At 45.3% G+C, this 19,857-nt stretch overlaps 1 protein-coding gene across 2 annotated transcripts in view; it reads left to right on the top strand.

Moving 5' to 3' along the window:
• The window catches only part of rreb1a (ras responsive element binding protein 1a), a 52,102-nt gene that overhangs the window by 17,926 nt on the left and 14,319 nt on the right, over positions 1–19,857 (top strand). Inside the window, exons 2-7 of one of the 2 annotated variants that reach the window (XM_085363131.1) lie at positions 8,093–8,185; positions 15,340–15,432; positions 15,509–15,731; positions 16,430–16,499; positions 17,399–17,488; positions 18,250–18,413. In XM_085363131.1, the coding sequence (XP_085219257.1) occupies positions 15,342–15,432; positions 15,509–15,731; positions 16,430–16,499; positions 17,399–17,488; positions 18,250–18,413 (638 nt within the window). In that variant the 5' untranslated portion in view covers positions 8,093–8,185; positions 15,340–15,341. Of the gene's footprint in view, positions 1–8,092; positions 8,186–15,336; positions 15,433–15,508; positions 15,732–16,429; positions 16,500–17,398; positions 17,489–18,249; positions 18,414–19,857 lie in introns of both variants that reach the window. The other variant, XM_085363130.1, reaches the window with a different exon arrangement.

The raw sequence follows: 19,857 nt of genomic DNA, 5'->3' as shown, positions 1-19,857 counted from the left end.
GCGCTGAAGACACTAACGGCGCAAATGTTTGGCTGAAAGTGCACAGAGCTGGCAGGTTAGCATCTGCTAACACACGTAGCTCGACCAGGTTAGCATCTGTTAGTGTGAATGAATGGAGCTCTCACAGCAGAGGCCGCTGGCTGTCTCCAACACCTGTTTAAGTGTAAGTGTGTGTGTGTGTGTGTGTGTGTGTGTGTGTGTGTGTGTGTGTGTGTGTGTGTGTGTGAGAGACAGCTGCTCAACACGCAACCCCCCCACACACACACACACCATGTCTGTAATTACAGAAGAAAGATGGAGGACAGTCCGGGAGGGTCCAGTCTTTGTGTTCAGGTTAGACAGGATGAAGCATCAGTGGCAGTCTGGTGTTTGTAGTTTAATCATCAGTCTAAATGACTACAATCGGACCAAACAAGTTCTAAAATTATAAATGAAACAAAACATGGAAAAAGAGATCAAACCCATAAAAACGTGACAAAAACAATGAAAGCAAAATGCTAAAGTGACAACGGGGACGATGAACATGCAGAAGGGTTTAAAAATACAAGAGAGGGCAACAAAATCACACAAGATTGGAAATAAAACAAAAACCATACGATGCAAAACACTACAAACCAAAAAGCACAAATCTAAGATGCAAATGAAGAAACTTCTGGGCCGTAAACCTACAACGATCAGCCGTGAAACAGGGAAAGAAGAAGAGCACCAAAGACGAGCGTTTGAAACGAGGCGTGTTTTATTGTGTTGGTATTTGTGTGGGAGGCCGGGCGGCAGCGCATTTACAGCCCGTCTCCTCGCGCACAATCGCAGCCGGCTGAGAAAGATGCTCCGTGCGTTCTCTCATACTCCTCATCAGCAGTCAGCTGATGCCTTCTCTCGCTCGGATACAGGAAGTAATACTGCAGCGTCACGACGGGCAGACGCCGGCGCGCGCTGCGGTTGGAGCGCTGCTTCCATCACGCTCTCAGTCAGAGCGTTGAAGCTCAGAGTTAACCAGTAACCGCGTGCACTGACTCATCCGAGGAGATAAGGATGCAGGGAGGGAGAGAGGAGGGTGGAGGTTGAGGCGGCAGCGGGAGCCTATCCGTCGTCAGGTTACGCGGAGGGTGGCGGGCCACCAGCCAATCAGGGCGCAGCAAAGTTTACAGCGTCCGTGCGGGATGAGCAGCGGCTCGTCTGGTCTGACTGGATTCTCTGTCTCAGGCGCTCGCTTCTTTCTCGGGTTCTTCTTCTTCTTTTCTCACTTCCTGTTTTCTCCTCCACACCCTGTGGATCCTCTCTCTCTCTCTCGACCCGCTCCATCCCCGCCACACGAGCGCAGGTTGTGAAATAGTTCAACGAAACGCCCCGTTTCTTCGTTCAGAGGCCCGAGTGACACCCGAGGACATCGTCCCAAAGCAGCAGACCGAACAGCAGCAGACCGAACGTGTTTCCAGCAGAGTAAACACGAGCGAACCTCCGGCGTTCAACGATAACAGCAAAGACGTGACACAGGATGCCGAACGGATACGTTAAAGGCTGAAAACGACACAACTGAGACATAAACCGCTAAAAACAAAAGATGACACAAAACAAACTCCAAGAGATAAATGTGAGGACAGACACATGAGGTCAGAAAGGTTTACGGGGACGCAGGAGCAGAGACGTGTCTCAGCAGAAGCTGCCTGACAATAGTCACGTTTCTACGTTAGCTTCACATTTATTCAGTTTTTAGCTCGTTGAAACAGGAAGTGCCAACAGCAAATTCTGCTTAATTTTCCAAAACGTGCACAAAGGCTGACGGTGACTCTCGTCTAACTGCACTCTCACTCTTATCTAATCCTCCTTTTCTCGAGAACTCGTACAGGTTTCTGCCTCTCAGGTGTTTCCCCTCCTCTCTCGCCTCCCTCTGCACTTGTCCATGCCTGTCACCCGTCAGCAGAGCGGCATTCTTCAGCGCACGCATTCCTCGTCCCGCTCGGCGAGTTATTTTTACCATCAGAGTGTATTACAGGGCCCCGCTCTGCCGCTGGCCTGCTCGCACACAGTTAAAAGCATCATCACCAGGCTCCTCCTCGGGTGTTTGTGCGTTTGTCACGGCTCACATTCTGTTCCCAGTCAACCCAGTTACTCTGCGACGCGCTCTAACCAGAACACGCCGGTGCCGTGGCCTGATTGATCAGCTTTAACTTGATTATTTTCAATGCAGACTTGCTGAGTAATTGGAGGCAGTTTGCTACTTTTAGGAAAATCACATGATGCTGTTTGCAGACCCTGGATTGGTTAAGTTCTGCTAAAACATAAAACTGGAAGATGGATGGATGACTGTTGACGAATCAAAATCCAAGCAGTGCAAAGGCTTAATGCTAACCTGAAAATGAAGCTAATTTCACAATTTATATTTAGACTTTATTAAAAGAATCAGCGTCATCAACATGGCAATCTCCGAAGTTTACATGCTAGCTGTTAATGCTAACATAAAAAATGCTACTGTGGTGCACTGTATCCCTTGGTAGTACCTACGGCCATTTATCATCCACAGCGTTTTTTAATATTAGGCCATTTTCACTGTGTTGAATAGAATATAGCCAAACCTCCCAACCCTTTTTTTTTTTTTCTTTTTTTTTTCTTTAGAATTGCCGTCTCCGTTTATTCGATTAGCTTAAGGTGGCTAAGCTAAAAACCGACATCCACATGAGTACCAAAAGCCATAAATCGCCCCATTGAAACCCATTATAAACGCTATTTTTCACTGCACAATTATTACCATTAACGTAGTGGCGATGGCTTAAGTTTCGTTTTTGTTCTGTAGTCAGGACCTTAGAATTGTAATTTTTTTATTTGGCCACCGGGTGGCGCCCTTGCTTCACATTTGACCCCTGCTGGAAAACAGCGGGCTTCTTGGACAGACCTGCGGGAAATGAAGCCTCATTTCCGGCGTGCAGCAGCGGCTTCGCCCGCTGATCGGGCGGGACCATTTTCGGCCCCTAGGAACGTATGAGGGTGCTTTTTTTTTTTTTTTAGTCAACAGGAAATGACGTATTTGTTGTCACGTGGTATCGGATGTGTGTGCTGCAAAAATGAGTCCCCGGTGATCGTGCCCCGGTAATCGTCGCGACTTACCCCGGCAAGAATGCACTTATTTCGGCCTAGAGGAGAAGCATTTGCCGCCTGGAGACCATTTTCTGGTCCTGAAAAAAAAAAAAAAAAGGCGATCGAAATGACTGTTGGTGCCAATCTTTAGTCCATCTAAAGGCCTAATTATAATAACAATTGAATATTACCTCAAATGTTTTTTTTGGAAAATATTCAAGTTTTATGTTTTTTGGGGCAAAAAAAGCAGTGCGCTCATGTGACGAAACCGGGATATGAAGGGTTAAAATCCGCGAAATGTAATTAAAACTTGACATGAATATTTCAAGGAGAAGTAGGTCTAAAAGATTGGCTAATTTAAAGTGGAATAAAATATTATTTTATAAATTTTTTATAGCACTTTTTTGGGCGTGGTCGATTGGGACCGATAGTGTGTGCATTTTATGAAATGCGCTCCTGCAAAAAAAATAAAAGGCGATCGAAATGACTGTTGGTATCAATCTTTGGTCCACCCAAAGGCCTAATTAAAAGTACAATAAAATATAACTTTCAAATGTATTTTATGGAAAATATTTAATTTTTTCATTTTTTTCGCCAAAAACGGCCGTGCGCTCATGTGACAAAACCGGGATATAAAGGGTTAAAATCCGCGAAATATAATTAAAACTTGACATGAATATTTCAAGGAGAAGTAGGTCTAAAAGACTGGCTAATTTAAAGTGGAATAAAATATTAATGTATAATCTTTTTATAGCACTTTTTATGGCGTGGTCGATTTTTGGCTCTAGGACCTCATAAGGGGTACGTTTTTTAGGTACTACCAAGGGGTATTTATATATTGCGAAAAGATCATATTTCCTCTTTTAGCGTGATGTAAAAGCTACGTGTCACTTCATTTTACGCTAATGACTAATTTTTACGTAAAGGTAAAAAGCAAATTTAAACATGCTAGCATGAGGTTCATGTGAAGTATCTCTGACACTGAGTACGAGATGCTAATGCTACTCTGTAGTCCTGTGCCTGTTTGGCTTTATAAAAATACTATCATTAATGTTGTTAATTCGTTACATCACCTTTGTTTAACATAACTGCATCATCTGTTGCACTTTAACATGTTAGCACAGTAGCATGTAGTTTATTTATATCATGTATTTTATTTCAAAGATATTTTTTAAATTATTGTTATTATTAGTAATCATTAAAACAAAGATGTCACTTTGAGTTTGTCTATAAAACCACATTAACCTTTAGTTTATTAATCTTACTTATGATGCTAACAAGATAAAAACAGAAACTTTGGCTAGCATGGGTTAAAGTTAAATCATGTATAATCTAAGATCTCTTTAACCCCTGGAGGATCTTAGAAAAATGCATACGCTATCGGACCTAGAGCCACAAATCGACCACGCCCAAAAAGTGCTATAAAAAATTTATATATTAATATTTTATTCCACTTTAAATTAGCCAATCTTTTAAAACTACTTCTCCCTGAACTATCCATGTAAAGTTTTAATTATATTTCGGGGGTTTTAACCCTTTTAATCGCAGTTTAATTACATGTGCGCACCGTTTTTTTTAGCCCCCCGAAACAAAACGAAATATTTAAAAAAAACAAACATTTGAAGTAATATTTGATTGTTATTATAATTAGGCCTTTAGATGGACTAAAGATTGGCACCAACCTTCATTTCGATCGCCTTTTTTTTTTTTTTTCCGGACCAGAAAATGGTCTCCAGGCGGCAAATGCTCCTCCTCTAGGCCGGAATCGGTGCATGCTCCCGGGTTGACTCGCGACGATGACCCCTTTTTCCAACACACACATCCGGTACCACGTCACAACAAATACGTCATTTCCTGTTGATTAAAAAAAAAAATCCAACCTCAAACGGTCCTGGGGCCGAAAATTGTCCCGCCCGATCAGCGGGCGAAGCCGCTGCAGCACGCCGGAAATGACGCTTCATTCCCCGCAGGTCTCTTTAAGCAGCCCGCTGTTTTCCAGCCCCGGGTCAAATGTGGAGCAAGGGCGCCACCCGGTGGACAAATAAAAAAATTACAACTCTAAGGCCAGTACTGCAAGCGGAAGCGGAAGCATTACCGATCACGATCGATTTGACCGTAATTTTTTTGCCGTGAAAAATAGCGTTTATAATGGGTTTCAATGGGGCACAAATCGACCACTAGGTCCGATAGCGTAAGTTTATCGATAGCTTAGCCACTGAAGCTAATTTCCGGAAGTCATACTGAAATTTTAACAGTAAATGTGACCAAACTTTTTTTTGCAGACTTTCGCTATATTCCATTCAACACTGTGCAAATGGCAGGTAATCAAAATTTGAAAATAGCCACAAATCGACCCAAGACCCTCCAGGGGTTAACTTAGCTTCCAGTGCACGTCACTACATTACAGTTTTATAGTTCAATGATGAAAACTGTCTGCTGTTAGCATGTAGCATGATGCTAGCATGTACAGTTAATGTGGGTGTTAATGAATCATTAGGAGCTTGTGTTTTGTTTTAAAAGGATACAAAGGCAAGTTTCAAAGTATGAAAGAGTTGTCTTAGAAGATTAGCTTCTGCCTTGATGCTAGCATCTCGCTCACATCAGGGCCTGTGTATCGTTTCATAGTCGTTATGTGCTTTATATTTATTAACCTAAAGTTTTGACCCTGCTGGTATTAACAGTGCTGGCAGCTCTGGTTTCCAGTTTTAAGCCGCGCGGAGCCGTTTAGTGCTGCAAAGCTAGAAACAATGCAGCAGGCTGTGTCTGCAGCAGAACAAAGCTAAAGTGAGTTAGTGGGGCTAGCTCATTAGCTGCTGGCTTAGCGGGGGCTTTGTGTGGTGGTGGGGGAACACGGTGATAAATCCTAGTTTAGGTGGGAGCCGTGGCACCTCCCTGTATCAGCTTACACCTCCTTTATCTGCAACAATACTCAGCCCATTAACACTGACGACAGGCCCTCAGCAGCAGATAGAAAACCTGTTTGTGAAGCTCACGATGGCTTGATTTTAAAGTGAGCAGCTAGAGAAATGCTCGTTTTCTTTAATCCTTTCTGTCTGTTGCTTCTGTGTTGTGGAAGAAAAAATAGACATGCACACAAAAATGGGCCCGGGGTCGGACTTCCTACACGTGCAGCTCTCTCCGATTAACGTGAGATGACTTTTGCAGGATGCAGGATGTGCTAAAGGTGAATTCGGCTTTATTTTTCAAAGCCTTCACACAGGACAGCCTGTGAATAATCACATTTTTCACCTTTCCTTGGTTTCAAAACCATTCTTGGCTCGTTGCTGGCTCAGGAAGTCATCTGTTACAGACTTATTTTTCTAAAACTGAATAAATCCACACTCAGAATATCTCTGTTGTTCATTTTTTCGTGGTTTCAAGGTGATTCTTGGCTCACAGCACTGATGCTTTAACATTAACAAATATTTTTGGACATCTTGTACTGATATTTAGTTCTACATGTATTTAGCTCTCTGCATCCTCGCCTTCCTCGTCTTCCTGTAAACGCAGACTTCTCTCTGTCGGTGATGCGGGTGCAGACGTTTTCTATCCTCCCTCATCCTCCTCACCTCCAGTCTCAGCTGCCTCCTAATTGGTCTTACCAACCCTGTTAAGCTCTTAATCTCTCTCTCTCTGTCTCCTGCCCCCTTCCATCATCCCTCCATCCATAAATACGTCCCTGAGCTGTGCAGCCTGTTGCATCCCTCTTATCCCTCCATCTTTCCTCCTTTCCAGCATATCTTTTGTCTTTTTTTTGTCTCGCCCTCCCTTACCGTAGCCTCGCTTCGCCCTGTCTGACAGATTAGCGTCTTTGGGCGGCTCAGTTAAGCCTCTGTTTCCTTTGGGTTTCTTCTTCTGCACTTTTTTATTTCTGAAGCTGTAAATAAAAAATAAAATGTCCTGACAAACGTCACTGCTGCGGGCAGATATCAGCAGATAGCAGGTATCTTTCTGTTACCCATAATGCACCGGGCCACTCTGGGCCTTGATGGCGCCTCCACAGTTCAGTTTGTGTTTTGTGTTATCTGGCAGCCGTGATTGTATCAGCACATAATGCAGCACACTGACCTCTGTACTCGCTTTTTATTTGTAATGCTGGACCTGAAGGTGTGTGTGTGTGTGCGTGTGCGTGCATGTGTGTGCGTGCGTGCATGTGCGTGCGTGTGCGTGCGTGTGTGTGTGTCAGAGGCGGTGCAATGACGAGTGTGACTCAGACTCTGAGCCCGCTCACCTCTGCGTCCCTGCAGCTCTGTGTGTTGTTTCTGCATCGTTTACTTTGTTTATGTGGACGCGAGCGTTTACAGTCTCGAAACAGTAAAACATGGCGCGTGTCCGTGGAAACGCTCGCTGTGGGCGGATACATTTTCACTGTTTAAATTGTTTGGGTGAAATCAGGGGGCTGTTTCTTCTTCCACAGGGGGCGCTCTCGAGCTCGGCCAGAATGTATATTCCACGATGTAAACCGCAGCAGTATGATCGAGGGAATAGATGTAGTTCTGTTTCTATTGTAGTGAAATCTGTGATTATCGTCACGGCAACAGGAGCCGTGTACGCTCAGTACAAAAGCCTAATAAAATGTGAGCATGCTAAGTGAGCACTCTGCTGTATTCCAGTATTTACGGTAAAACGTTAAACAGTGAAAACCTGATAAATGAAAACACTAATTACAGTAATGACACAGCCCACTGTGGGTGTGGATAAAGGCCTTCCTCAGGGTGGACACTTCAAATAAAACCAGTGTTTCTACAAACTGCAGCTTGTGAGCTGCTGCAGACGTAGTTTTACAGCTTTAAACAGAAAACGATCCAATGATAATAGAAGTGAATGCAGTTTAGCTGCACTGGTGAAAAGGGGAATATTTGTGTTATTGTGGAAACACATCGAGTCCACACGTTCACGCTGGTGCATCCAAACTTGGTGTTGGTTTTTTACAAGTTTGTCTGCCTGTTGTTGTTTCTGTATTTGTGTGTAAACGTGTGTTTGTGTTACTGATGGTCTCTCTGTGCTCTCCTCCCTGCAGTGTGAGCAGTGGTTGCAGACACACACACAACAAACCCCGCCCCCTCCCGCCCCGAGACAGATTCGAGCGAGCGTTGCTTTACGAAAAAGACGGGTAAATATGCTCCTCCCTCCTTTCTCATCTTCATCCCACCGCCACCTTCACCTCCTTCCTCCTGCTCCTCCTCATTGTTTCGCCATCTTTCATCCACCTGAAGTTAAACGCTCACCTGTAAACGCTTCCAGGCTCCGCCTCTTTGGTAGCTCTGGGAATGAACGTTTCTTCCTGTTTCTCGTGGCACAGTCCGCCATCTTTGTTTCAGTGGCTTCTGCTTCAGCTTGCATGGCGTTTGGCCGTCTCTGTCCCTGTCAGCGCTTTGCGTTTTCGCACTCAGACCTGATTCCAGATGTGTTTGCTCCTGGAAATGTTTCAGCGAGTTTTCCGGCTTTCCGAGGAGACGGAAGGTTGGACGTTTTCATAAACGCCTCTTCAGTCTTCTCTCTGTGTCCAGCCTGGTTTCACCACTTTATTATGAACCTACGAGCTCCTGAAGCTCCTTTAATGTCTGTGACAGTGATGATAACCAGGCTTTACAAACAAACATTAGAACCACAAATAAAACTCAATAAATAAACATCAAAGGAAACAAACTGAGTTGAAATTACATAATAAGATACTGTCAGTGTGATTGGTGTTTGGGCAGATAGCCCCGCCCTCCCTGAGCCTGGTTCTGCTGGAGGTTTTTTCCTCCCCACTGTCACACAGTGCTGCTCGTACGGGGTCATCACCTGGTTGTTGTTGTTGTTGTGAAGTGGCACAGAGAAAGTTTTAATTGAAGCATCAGTCAGAAAAGAATAAAAACATGGAAATGAAAGCGATTCGAGTACTTTAAAAACTATTATATTAAATAAATATATATAATTAAGCATGTCAGTTACATCTATGTTGTTTTGTTCTTTTAAAACATGTATGAAGGACATTAATTTACTTCAAGTCTAAAAGGGAATAAAAACAGAACATGGAAACAGTTTCTATGTTCTGATAATAAATTCTTACTAAAATGTGTTTTTATTTAATTAATGATGTTGTATTAATACACAAACATTTATTTTCCAATAACTATGAAAGTATTATTAGTACTTAAGAAAATAATCTTTTTTAACTAACATTTAAAGTTTAATTACCATAATATTACAGTTATTCTTTTTTAAAATTAAATCTTTGACAGCTTTCAAAGGTTTTGAAGCGTGACGATAATAATGACACAAAGTAAAACACTAAATATCACATTAGAAACAAATAAAAAAAATTTTTTTTTAAATTTGTTAAAGATCTTTATAGTGAAACATCAGAGGGTGAAGTGTTTGGTAGGAGGGGAAAGATGGGGCAGCGCACACACACACACACTGGAGGATGGATGTGTTGAGGAATCTGCTTCCTGATTGGCTGAGAGCTGCAGACATTTTCCACTGTGAGCGTGCTCGGTGGTTGGCTGAGACGCTCCCCTCCCCCGCTCTGCCTGCCGGCCGCGGTATGCTGTACAGTGGAGCCGACACACCGTCGATGCTATCTCAACACTTTATCACGCCGGGTCTAAACTCCACACACACACACACGCACACACACACACACACACACACACACACACACACACACACACACACACAGAGGAAGCAGTCAATGTGTAACCGAGCTGGAGGGCAGCGAGCAGGCAGAGAGGGGAGATGAGCAGAGGAAGAGGAGTTAGAAACAGTTTGTAAAAGGCCGACGGAGGAGGAGGTGGAGACTGATGGAGAACGTCTCTGAAAGGCTGTGGACATGCTGTCAGTGTTTAGGGATGTTTGACATGTTTTTAAATATAAACATGGTGTCCTGGGATGGCACCCCCTCTACTGATATCTGATTGGCCACCTCTGGTGCCACCCCAGATTTGCGCTGCCATGTCAGTGCAAGCATGGGCGTATATACGGGGGGGTCAGGGGGTCCACGTCACCTTTTTCTTCTCGAGACATCACTGCAGGTCCAACTATAAAACTGTAATGTAGTGACGTGCACTGGAAGCTGCTGTGTTTGTTACAGCTACAAACTCATCAGAATGATAAAAGATAATCGGATTTAAAGACGTAAATATTAGTGTTCAGTCAAGTTTCAGTGTGGCAGCTACTTTGTTACAGCGCAGGTTTAAAATCATTTTCACCAGACGTCACTCTGCTTTGCTTTCAAACTCAGCTCTGGGTCCCCCCCCCCCCTTAGAAATCGGGGCGTGTGCCACCCCATCTAAAAACTCTTATATGCGCCCCTGCTTCCATGACTCCTTTGAAATCCTCCCGTGATACAACCGTTCGCTGTGTGGCGATTACAAAAGGGGCCGCTCACATAAAGTGGGGCTGCATGTGGTGCCTGGGTGTAAAGAATAAGACCTCTGTGCTTTTGGGTTCAAGTCAACTCTTCAACAAACACGGCTTTTGTGCTTCGTTGAGGTGGGAAAGTTGCTGCCTTGACATTAAAAACTGGCGCCTGTTTATTTTGATGCTTTTAAATGTTGATATTAGCAGTAAGCAGCATGGAGGCGCTCGCTGATGTCCAATTTAGAACTTTTTTGCCAATTTTCTGGAAATTCTGTGAACACTTGAGCAATATTTTGAAATCAGTGTTTTTTGGGCTGAAGTTGTGTAGATCTGATGAAGCGTGGCTGTGCTCAGATCAAATAAACATCTGTCTACATCTGCACTGAAAGTCGGTCATGTTTTTAGAAAGAAGGCAACGCACGACATGCTTTTGTCCATGCAGCTCAGAGAAAGTCATCTCTGCCTTGGGATATTCAGCTTTTAGTTTCACAAGTGTGCGTTAACAAGTTTGGGCAGAGTTCTGCAGCGAGGAAACAGGAACGTCGGGATCGGCGGAGCGGTGGAGGATGGGTGATGGCAGCTGAGTGTTAGATGGAGGCTCGGGAGGGGAGGGGGGTCATCAAGAGCGAGCGAGAATGCCCATCAATCTCTCTCTTTGCGAGCGCACATGGGGAAGCAGCAAAACGCTCTCTTGTGACTCCCGTGAGTGTGAACTTCCTGTTGTGGTCAACCAGCGCAGAAACAGAAAGAGATAAAGAGGCTCTGACTTTCTTTCAGTTTCTCCTACGAGTTTGGTGAATTCCCATGAATAGCACTTCTCTCCATCACTGTCACAAGGTTGGAAATCATCCCAGGATTTCCTGTCGGGAACCTGCCCAGTAGATTATGCATTAGATCATAAGGTTGTGAGTTTAGAAAAAAGGACATTTACAGCATTACAGAGGCAGCCCTGACCGCTCCACGCTGCAGCCAGCGCCGTATTTCATCACAGCGTTGGTATTCTTAGATAATCAGCGCTAACGCTGCCGAGCATCCGGTGCTAATGTGCGCTGAAAATGAAGCAAACGCAGATGCACCAATGGCTGCAGTTCCTCTAATGTCCACTTGGGGCTAATTCAAGCGAACATTTTCAGCCTTTGTGGATCTTGCTTGCTATAAAAGGCGCAGCACAAGATATTTATTTTTAACTGTTAATCGTGCAAATATACAACACTGCAGTTCCAGAATAAGAATGTGTTGCTAGAAATAAGCGAAGTCGCTTCCGTTTAGATAAACAGTGTTGCAGTGCTGTTCTGAATGAGGCCAAGAGGGTGATGGATGAATAGATGGAGGGAGAGTGACAGTTTAGGGAGGTGTAATAAATAGCCAACATATGGTGACTGGTTCCTGTCCTCCCCCTCTCTCACTTCTCTATCTGCCCATGCATCCCTCCATCCCTCTGCTCACATCTCTCCTGCTAAACACAGACTGTTAGCTGACACCGACTCACAGATACAAAAACACAGTGGTATAAATACAAATGGAAAAGGTTAGAAAAAGGAGGAAGAGGAGAGAGCTGACCATGGCACAGTCTGCTTTCCTCTTGCCTTTGTGTCCATTAATTGATGCTAGATAAGGTTTCTAATGTTTGCTAACAGCAGTTTACAGTTGGGCCGTTTTGATTTACCTAGTGAATTCAGGAAAATGAACACAGACGAGGCTGCTCACACCAGCAGCTAACTCACTAGTACTGTTAGGCATATACAAACTACAAAAAGTACAAGTAAATGAATTCATATGTTGGTGGGGATTACTGTCTGAGATTAATAATTGCAGCTGCTAGGCTAATCCCATGAAACATAGCTAGTGTGAGAGAGGGAGATTATCTATGACTTAGACTTCATAAACTTGTGACAGGTATTTATCATAAAAGAAAGAAGCTGGTGAAGTAGCCTCTTATCATGCTAGATGATAACTTTAGTGCCAGAGCCTCTAAGGCAGGGGTGGGCAATCCCAGTCCTCGAGGGCCGGTGTCCTGCAGGTTTTAGATCTCACCTGGGTCAACACACCTGAATCACATGATGAGTTCGTTACGAGGCCTCTGGAGAACTTCAGGACATGTTGAGGGGCTAATTTAGCCATTTAAATCAGCTGTGTTGGTTCGAGGACACATCTAAAACCTGCAGGACACCGGCCCTCGTGGACTGAGATCGCACACCCCTGCTCTAAGGCATGCTAGCCAACATTAGCTGTTAACACAAGGTAAAAACTGGATTATATCAGAAGGTTAAAACATAAAGTTCATGCAGACTTATCTGTAGTAAAATTATAAAACTTGCATGTTTCTGCTTCCTAGTTTTCAAAGTGAATAAAGAAACAAGGACAGAGAGGATGCTCTTAATCCTCGTTTACATCCTTTACCTCTCTACCCCACACATCCATCCTGTGCTGTGTCCACCCTCTCTCTTTAATTACCGTCTGTCACTGGGTTACATCTTCACACAGTTGGTGCACAGCAGGAGGTTCATGACGTGAAATCACTGACGTTAGACTTAACTAATTCTGCTGGTTAAATACCTAAAATAGGGACAGAAATTAATATTACTCCATTGGTAAAAACTTTATGACATTCTTGCTTTCACAACAAATTTGAAAAGCACAGAAATGAACTGAAAGGGCTGTACCCTATCAGGGGTGCACTGCGTAGGTGTCATGTGACTGCACCTTTGAAGTTAAAAGAGTTGAAAGTGTGCCACTGCCACAGCGTCCTCCTAAGGTCAAAAGAGGGTGATGGTCCTTACAATGACAGATGTACGAGTACACACCCACACACACGTACAGATACATTCATGCTCAGTGGCTCCAGCACGGTGACCTTTTTCTGCTTTTGCATGGATGTGGAAGAATGTCAGGATGTCAGAGCTGTGTGTGTGTGTGTGTGTGTGTGTGTGTGTGACAGAGTGAGTCAGGAGGGAGTGTTAGTGTGTGAGAATGATGGCTGGGAACAGATGTAGTAACATCAGCCATCTCTCTCACACACACACACACACACACACACACACACACACACACACACACACACACACAGTGCTCAGACTTCGTGCTGCGTTCAGGGACCGTTCCTTTTAAACTGGTTTAAACATCGTCGTAGATGTTTGTAAAACTTTGGCGCAGACTCCTTTTTATTTACTATTTTTCTTTGCGACACGTGTTGCATTGACACTTGCACGTGTTGGCGCCGTCTCTCGGTTTGCAGCGTTCTGAGCAGCCGGGTTAGGACGGTTGATTTTGGGAGGGTTATCTTTCTCCATCCTTTTTTCCCAGCTTCCTCTGGCCTCTCCTCTCACAGCCATCTGTTGCCGTTCGTTTCTGCGGGCTGTAAAAAGTGCTGGCCGAGCACTCTGGCAGCCAATCACAGCGTCCGATTGCGTGTGTGTGTGCGCGCGTGCACCTGCCGTGGCCATGTAAGAGCGTGTCATGCAGGAGCGGTGATACACTCAGAGGTCAGTGGAAACACGGCGCGCTCGCTGCCAGCTGTCAGCGCTCTCTCGCCGCGTTCCACTCGTCCTTTCTCTTTTCTTCTCCTTTTCTTCTTCTTTGGTTTTGCTTCATGTGCTGTTTTCATTTGCAGAGACGTGAAATCTGTGCAGTAAAGTCATCGCGCTCACGTTGTCAGATCTGTGTTAACGACCACATAAAGATGGTTGTTTTTTAAACTCCTTGTTAAGGTCGTCGTTAGATACCAGAGTAGTTGTTTTCCATTTGTTCCCACTCTGTTTTTTTACGAGGACAGGATAAAATGTGGAGAAGCTGCTGCGTTTAAAGCCTGTGAATGTTTGTGGAAATAACGGCGCTGCCCTGCAGGTACATTACAATAACGGTTTAATGCTGTGGTGCAACTCGCTGTGCCAAAATCAGGAAGAGCGCCGCTGACGAGGATGTGATGTCAGCGTGACTCAACTGCTGGCCACAAACATGGCCACCGCGGGAGGGTAACCCTGAAGTGGCGCGACTCTGCGACGCGCCAACTAGTGTCGGGCTGATGGAGGCGTTTGACTGCAGCCATTGGCTTTTTCATCATTTTTAGGAGTCGCTGCTTCTTTCACTTCCTTCTTTTTTGAACTAGGAATGTCCAACACACACACACACACACACACACACACACACACACACACACACGCGCAGCCTCTTTCTGAGCTGCAGGAGGAAGTGGCCGGCTCTGGAGCGCTTCTTCCTCTGAGGGCAGACAGGAAACTGTAATTAGCTTTTGTCTTCTCCTCTCTGCAAAAAGCAGAAGTGCCCCTTCTCTCCTCCTCCTCCTCCGTCCCTCCATCTCTCCCTCATATGTCGCTCTGGCTGGTAGAAACAGGTGTGAGGGCTGCAAAGCCACGTTTGGCCCCCTCTGGTCCAGTGGGCGCTCGGCCAGAGCTGCTTTTGTTTGCTCATAGATGGAGCGTCTTCCTCTGCCGTCTCTCTTTGTGAAGCCTGTAAGTGTCAAAGTAAATCAGAAACTCAGGAACACAGCAGTGCTTAAAACCGTACATTTAACTGAATCCTTTCTCCAGACTGCTTCTTTTTAAAAGATCTTTCTCAGGTTTGCTGTGCATGCACTTGTGCAGCACTTGTGCAGCACTCGCAGGGTTTGTGAAAGCTTTTCTTCAGTGAAACCAGAAACTCCAGCTGGATGTGTCAGCGCTGCTGAGCTCCCGTGCTATTCTAATCTCAGTCAGCCTTCACACACCACTCAAAATCCTCATGTCCCCAACTGACAGAGGAGTTTGTAACAATCAGCCGAGCCTTTGTTTACTGTGCTGCGGCGCTCGGGTCTGCACGCGCTCGCTGATGCATCGCAGCTTTAAACGCACACGTCTTTAAATGGACTTTGGTGGGACGGGTTACAGGATGGTTACTCTCTAATAGTGTGTGTTTGTATTGCAGCAGTCATGGAGAACTCCACAGAGGAGCGGCAGGAAGGGGGAGGAGCCAACACTGAGCTGACGGAGGAGGAGGAGAAAACGCACAAAACCCTCAAAGGTGCGCGCCAAACCCCGGTGAACATTTAATGGTTTTAGCTAACAGAGTAATAACAGTCAGCGATGCTGCTCTTCAGGAGCGATCAACGGAGTGATGGAAGGAGCAAAGGAGGTGGCGAGCGGAGGAGCGAAACTACAGAACGGAGACAAAGGTGGAGGAACCGTGGGAGGTGGAGGAGAAGACCTCTCCTCCATTAATGCCATGATGTCAGCAGTGATGTCAGCAACAGGGACCATTAACGGCGGAGACGGTGGGAGTGGAGCCCCTTCAGCCTCCTCCTCCGCCGGCCCCTCCCCCAGGTGATTACAGACAGTTTTCAGACTTGATTAAAAACTTTGAAAAGTTAAAAGTTTAGATGATGAGCTGAAGTCGATGTTTAGCTTCAAACCTGAATTCATTTCTGCACGTGTGAGTCAAACGGTGTCCACAGAGCTACATCTCCAGATTAACATCTGTGGGTGGAGGACGAAATGCTGCCAGACACGTCTGCAGGACAAGTCAACGGCATTGAATAAGATTTGGCCAAACGCAGCTGTTAAAGTTTCCTTCAGCATCGCTGCAATCCTGAGAGATTCGTCACAAACAGGAAGTGCTGATAGACAGCTCGGCTGCTTTCAACGGGACAAAATGTAAAGAAATTAACAGGATTTAAATGACAGCTCACAGAACAACAGGAGGTCATTTCAGCTGTAAGTGTAATTACTCGCATACGCTCCGGGCGGGATTAAAATCACTGAAGCACAGCAGGAAACATGACAACAGCCCCACCTCCTCTGGAGGAATAAACCCCATCAGGATGGAAACCAAACAGAACGAAGCCGCTTGCTTATTAAACAGATTCTGCACATAATTCACCAAATTCTTTCCTCTGGGACTCATTTTGTAAAGCAGGAACAAACCAAACACCTTCTTCAAAAGGAAGCTGTTGAGTCTGTTTTGTTTCTCTTGAAACTTTTTATTTATGTGTGAAATGTTTTGTCTTCTTCTCCGTTTGAAGCCCTTCACCGAGCAAGTCCCTCACGGCAGCCATGCGAGCCCCTCCCGGTCGCAACGCACGACGCAACCAGGTACGCGACACCTCGACCGCGCCGCTTTGGCCCGGCCTCCGCCTTTGCTGCCCACAGCAGGACGTGCAGCTTCTCCTCTTCCCTCCTTTTCATGTTTTTCTGCCTCGTCACTGTGGTTTGTTTCTCCTCTCCCATCACGCTCGCTGGCATTCCACGCCGCGTCAGAACTTCCTGTGGTTCAGCAGGAAAAGGAAAGCGCTGCCTCTGAGTGGAGGGTGTGTGTGTGTGTGTGTGTGTGTGTGTGTGTGTGTGTGTGTGTGTGTGTGTGTGTGTGTGTGTGTGTGCGCGCGCAGTAATTTGTAGAGATTGTTTTCTCAACGTTTCCTCCCAGAATGATGAGCAGACGAGGCCTGACTGTGAGGACATTTAGCCGTCTGCCTCGGGTCTTCACAATTTGATGCACCTTCAAAGAGGTCATCAAGGCCTTTTGTTTTAGGGCCGTCTGTCTGTGAATGAATCCCGATAACATGAGTCCCCCTAAATCATTATATTAGCACGGGTCCCCACGATGATAGAAAGACAGATTTGTGTGTGTGCAGCTCTGCAGCCGCTCGGTTGGTGTTGCAGCTGGATGTGAGGCATCGGCTGACATTAGGTCATCGGGTCAAACTTGGGCCACTTCAGCCCACATCTGGACACAGCTGTCAAGCCACAAACATGCTCCACGGGGTGAAGCCTGGTCCAGCCGGCGCCGTCATGTGACCCACGCGCTGTAATGTTTTGACTGTGGTGATCACTGTGATTTGGTTATTTCAGCCTGGTTTTTGTGGTAGCATGTTTTAAATATAACAGAAGAAGAAGAAACCAGTCAGGTGTGAGTCTAAGTGCTGCGCGGGTCATGTGACAGTTTGTAGCTTCATGATTGGATGACCTTTGATCTTTGTTTTCCTTTCCTTCAGGACACCAAAGACGACAGCTCATCTTATTGTTGTCCACTGTGTGACAAGAACTGTCAAACGCAGCACCAGCTGACCATGCACATTAGACAGGTAAACACACCCCGCTGTGACGTGATGCTAAAGAAATAACTGAAGATGTTCAGGAGAAACCTTCTGTGTGTCAAAGCTGCTGCCGCTTGATTTATGAGCAGGGTATAGATTAGAATTTTATTTTGAAAGGGCAGCCTCTGTTATGAACATATTTCAAAGCATTATTTTACTCAATAGCATTATGCTTTTCAAACAGGTAACTTTTGGGGCTTTTATCTTGAAAATTCAACATATTACAAAGCATTCTTTTCCTTAAAGTCAGGCTGATGTGTCCAAGCCCAAATAAGTAAAATCCAAATAATAACTTTTCAGAATAAAGTATGTCTGCTTCCCGTGTATTCCTAGATGTGTATTTTATTTTGAAAGGATAGCATGTTTAAGATCTTTGATGGCCTCGCCAATATCCTGCCAACAGTCTGTTACCAGATTACTGCAGGATTTTACTTCTACTTAAATCCAACACATGTCTAGTGACATTAGAAAATCAGGCTACTATACAGCCAGGAGGCTCTTATTTTGAAGGTGAGTTCAGCAGACGCAAAACAGCAGCTGCTATATAAATAAATGGTCACACGGTATCTACATGTGCGTTTTATTATTATTTTATTCTTTAGGACTTTAGTTTTTTACTGGGGTACCACTATTGTGTGATGAGACTCTTATTTTGAAGGGGCGCGTCCACACTGTCAAACATTATACACGTCTGCTCTGTGACCGCTCATAAAAACGAGGTAACTCTGAGCGTGCCTTACGTCCCGCAGCACAACGCCGACGCCGGAGCGACGGATCACTCCTGCAGCATCTGCGGGAAATGCCTGAGCTCGGCCTCGTCGCTCGACAGACACATGCTGGTCCACAGCGGCGAGCGGCCCTACAAATGCAACGTCTGCGGCCAGACCTTCACCACCAACGGCAACATGCACAGGTGATCAGAGCGCACACACACACACGTCCTGCTACCTGCCAGCCAATCGGAGACGAGCACCTCATTCGAGTTAACATGCAGAGGCAAACATCTGGATTACATCGACCTCATATATGCCCACATTTTAAGAGTTTAAAAAATCTATGTCAGTGTCACTGCTTAACACACACACACACACACACACACACACACACCATACAAACTCTGGGGGAGGAAGTTGGAGTTTAACATGATCACCAGCCAACCGTCATGGGAGAACACCACCAAACTCCTAGTGTGTGTGTGTGTGTGTGGGGGGGAGAGGGGGCGGGGGTTACACAGGAAGTTGGAAGATGACTTTTAACAACCCAACCCCAATATAAACACACACACACACACACACACACACACACACACACACACACACACACACACACACACACGCAGGCTACAGTTAGGTTGTTTGGTCTGATGGTGAAGGCTGGACATCACTGATAAATAAATGACTGGGCGTAGGTCTGTGTGTGTGTGTGTGTGTGTGTGTGTGTGTGTTCGTTAGCCAGAGTCTGCATCAGAACAAACACCAAACCAGACGTTACAAGAGGAAGTGTAAAAGTGCAGATGCTAATATTTATAAGGTCGATGTGCATTTTATTTTGAAATGGAGTATTTCAGATACTTTTTTATTTTTTAATAATAATCGTCATTCGCACATTTTCCAAAGCATCCTTCCTGTTCTTCAGGCTTATATTTGTTGATTTATTTTTAGCTAGCCTCTAGCTGAGGCTATTTTTACCTGATTGGGCTTTTATTTTGAAACTTTACAAGAAAGAGAGAAGTCAGGGATGGCACGCTGCATTGAACATGTATTAGCTGATTTGTAATAATAATTTGTAATAACAATAACTAGACATGTTTTACATGGGAACACTGTTACTGCGTTTTATTTTGAAAAGCTGCGCCTTTAAAGCAGCCTAGTAAGTTTTTGTAAGTTTTTACAGACTTTACTTTGAAAAGAATCAACTTTTGTTCCATGTGAGCCGCGTTGTTTGGACTTTGAAGAGTAATTGGAGCTCTGCGCTGAGCCGTTAGCCGAGGCTCTGCGGTGCGTGCTGGAGGATTGTTGTTCAGCCTGTTGCTTTGAGCCTGACAGATGTCGGCCTGTCTCTGCGTCCTCGCTCTCAGCGATGGTATGAGGAGCTGTGGGCAGGAAGGAATGACTGTAGGCCGACAGAAGCTCTCAGATCTGCTGGGTGTCGCAGCCGTTTTTCCCTGTGTCATCATGTCTGCTTCAGTTTTGCTGGCTCTGCCTGTGCTCGCGTTGTTTTTGAGCTGCTCTGAGTTTTAAAGCAGCAGAAATGTCTTTAAGCGCCTGAGCTGAGGCGGAGGAGCGCGTGTCTGCAGACAGGCAGCAGTTGGATGAAAGAGCTTTGTTGTAGCATAAAGCTGCAGTCATGTGTGAGTG

Source organism: Diplotaxodon limnothrissa, linkage group LG9, assembly GCF_057381915.1.
Source record: "Diplotaxodon limnothrissa isolate DT_005_m linkage group LG9, D_limnothrissa_male_GT1.1, whole genome shotgun sequence".
NCBI lineage: Eukaryota > Metazoa > Chordata > Actinopteri > Cichliformes > Cichlidae > Diplotaxodon > Diplotaxodon limnothrissa.
This window is presented reverse-complemented; position numbering and strand designations above follow the sequence as displayed.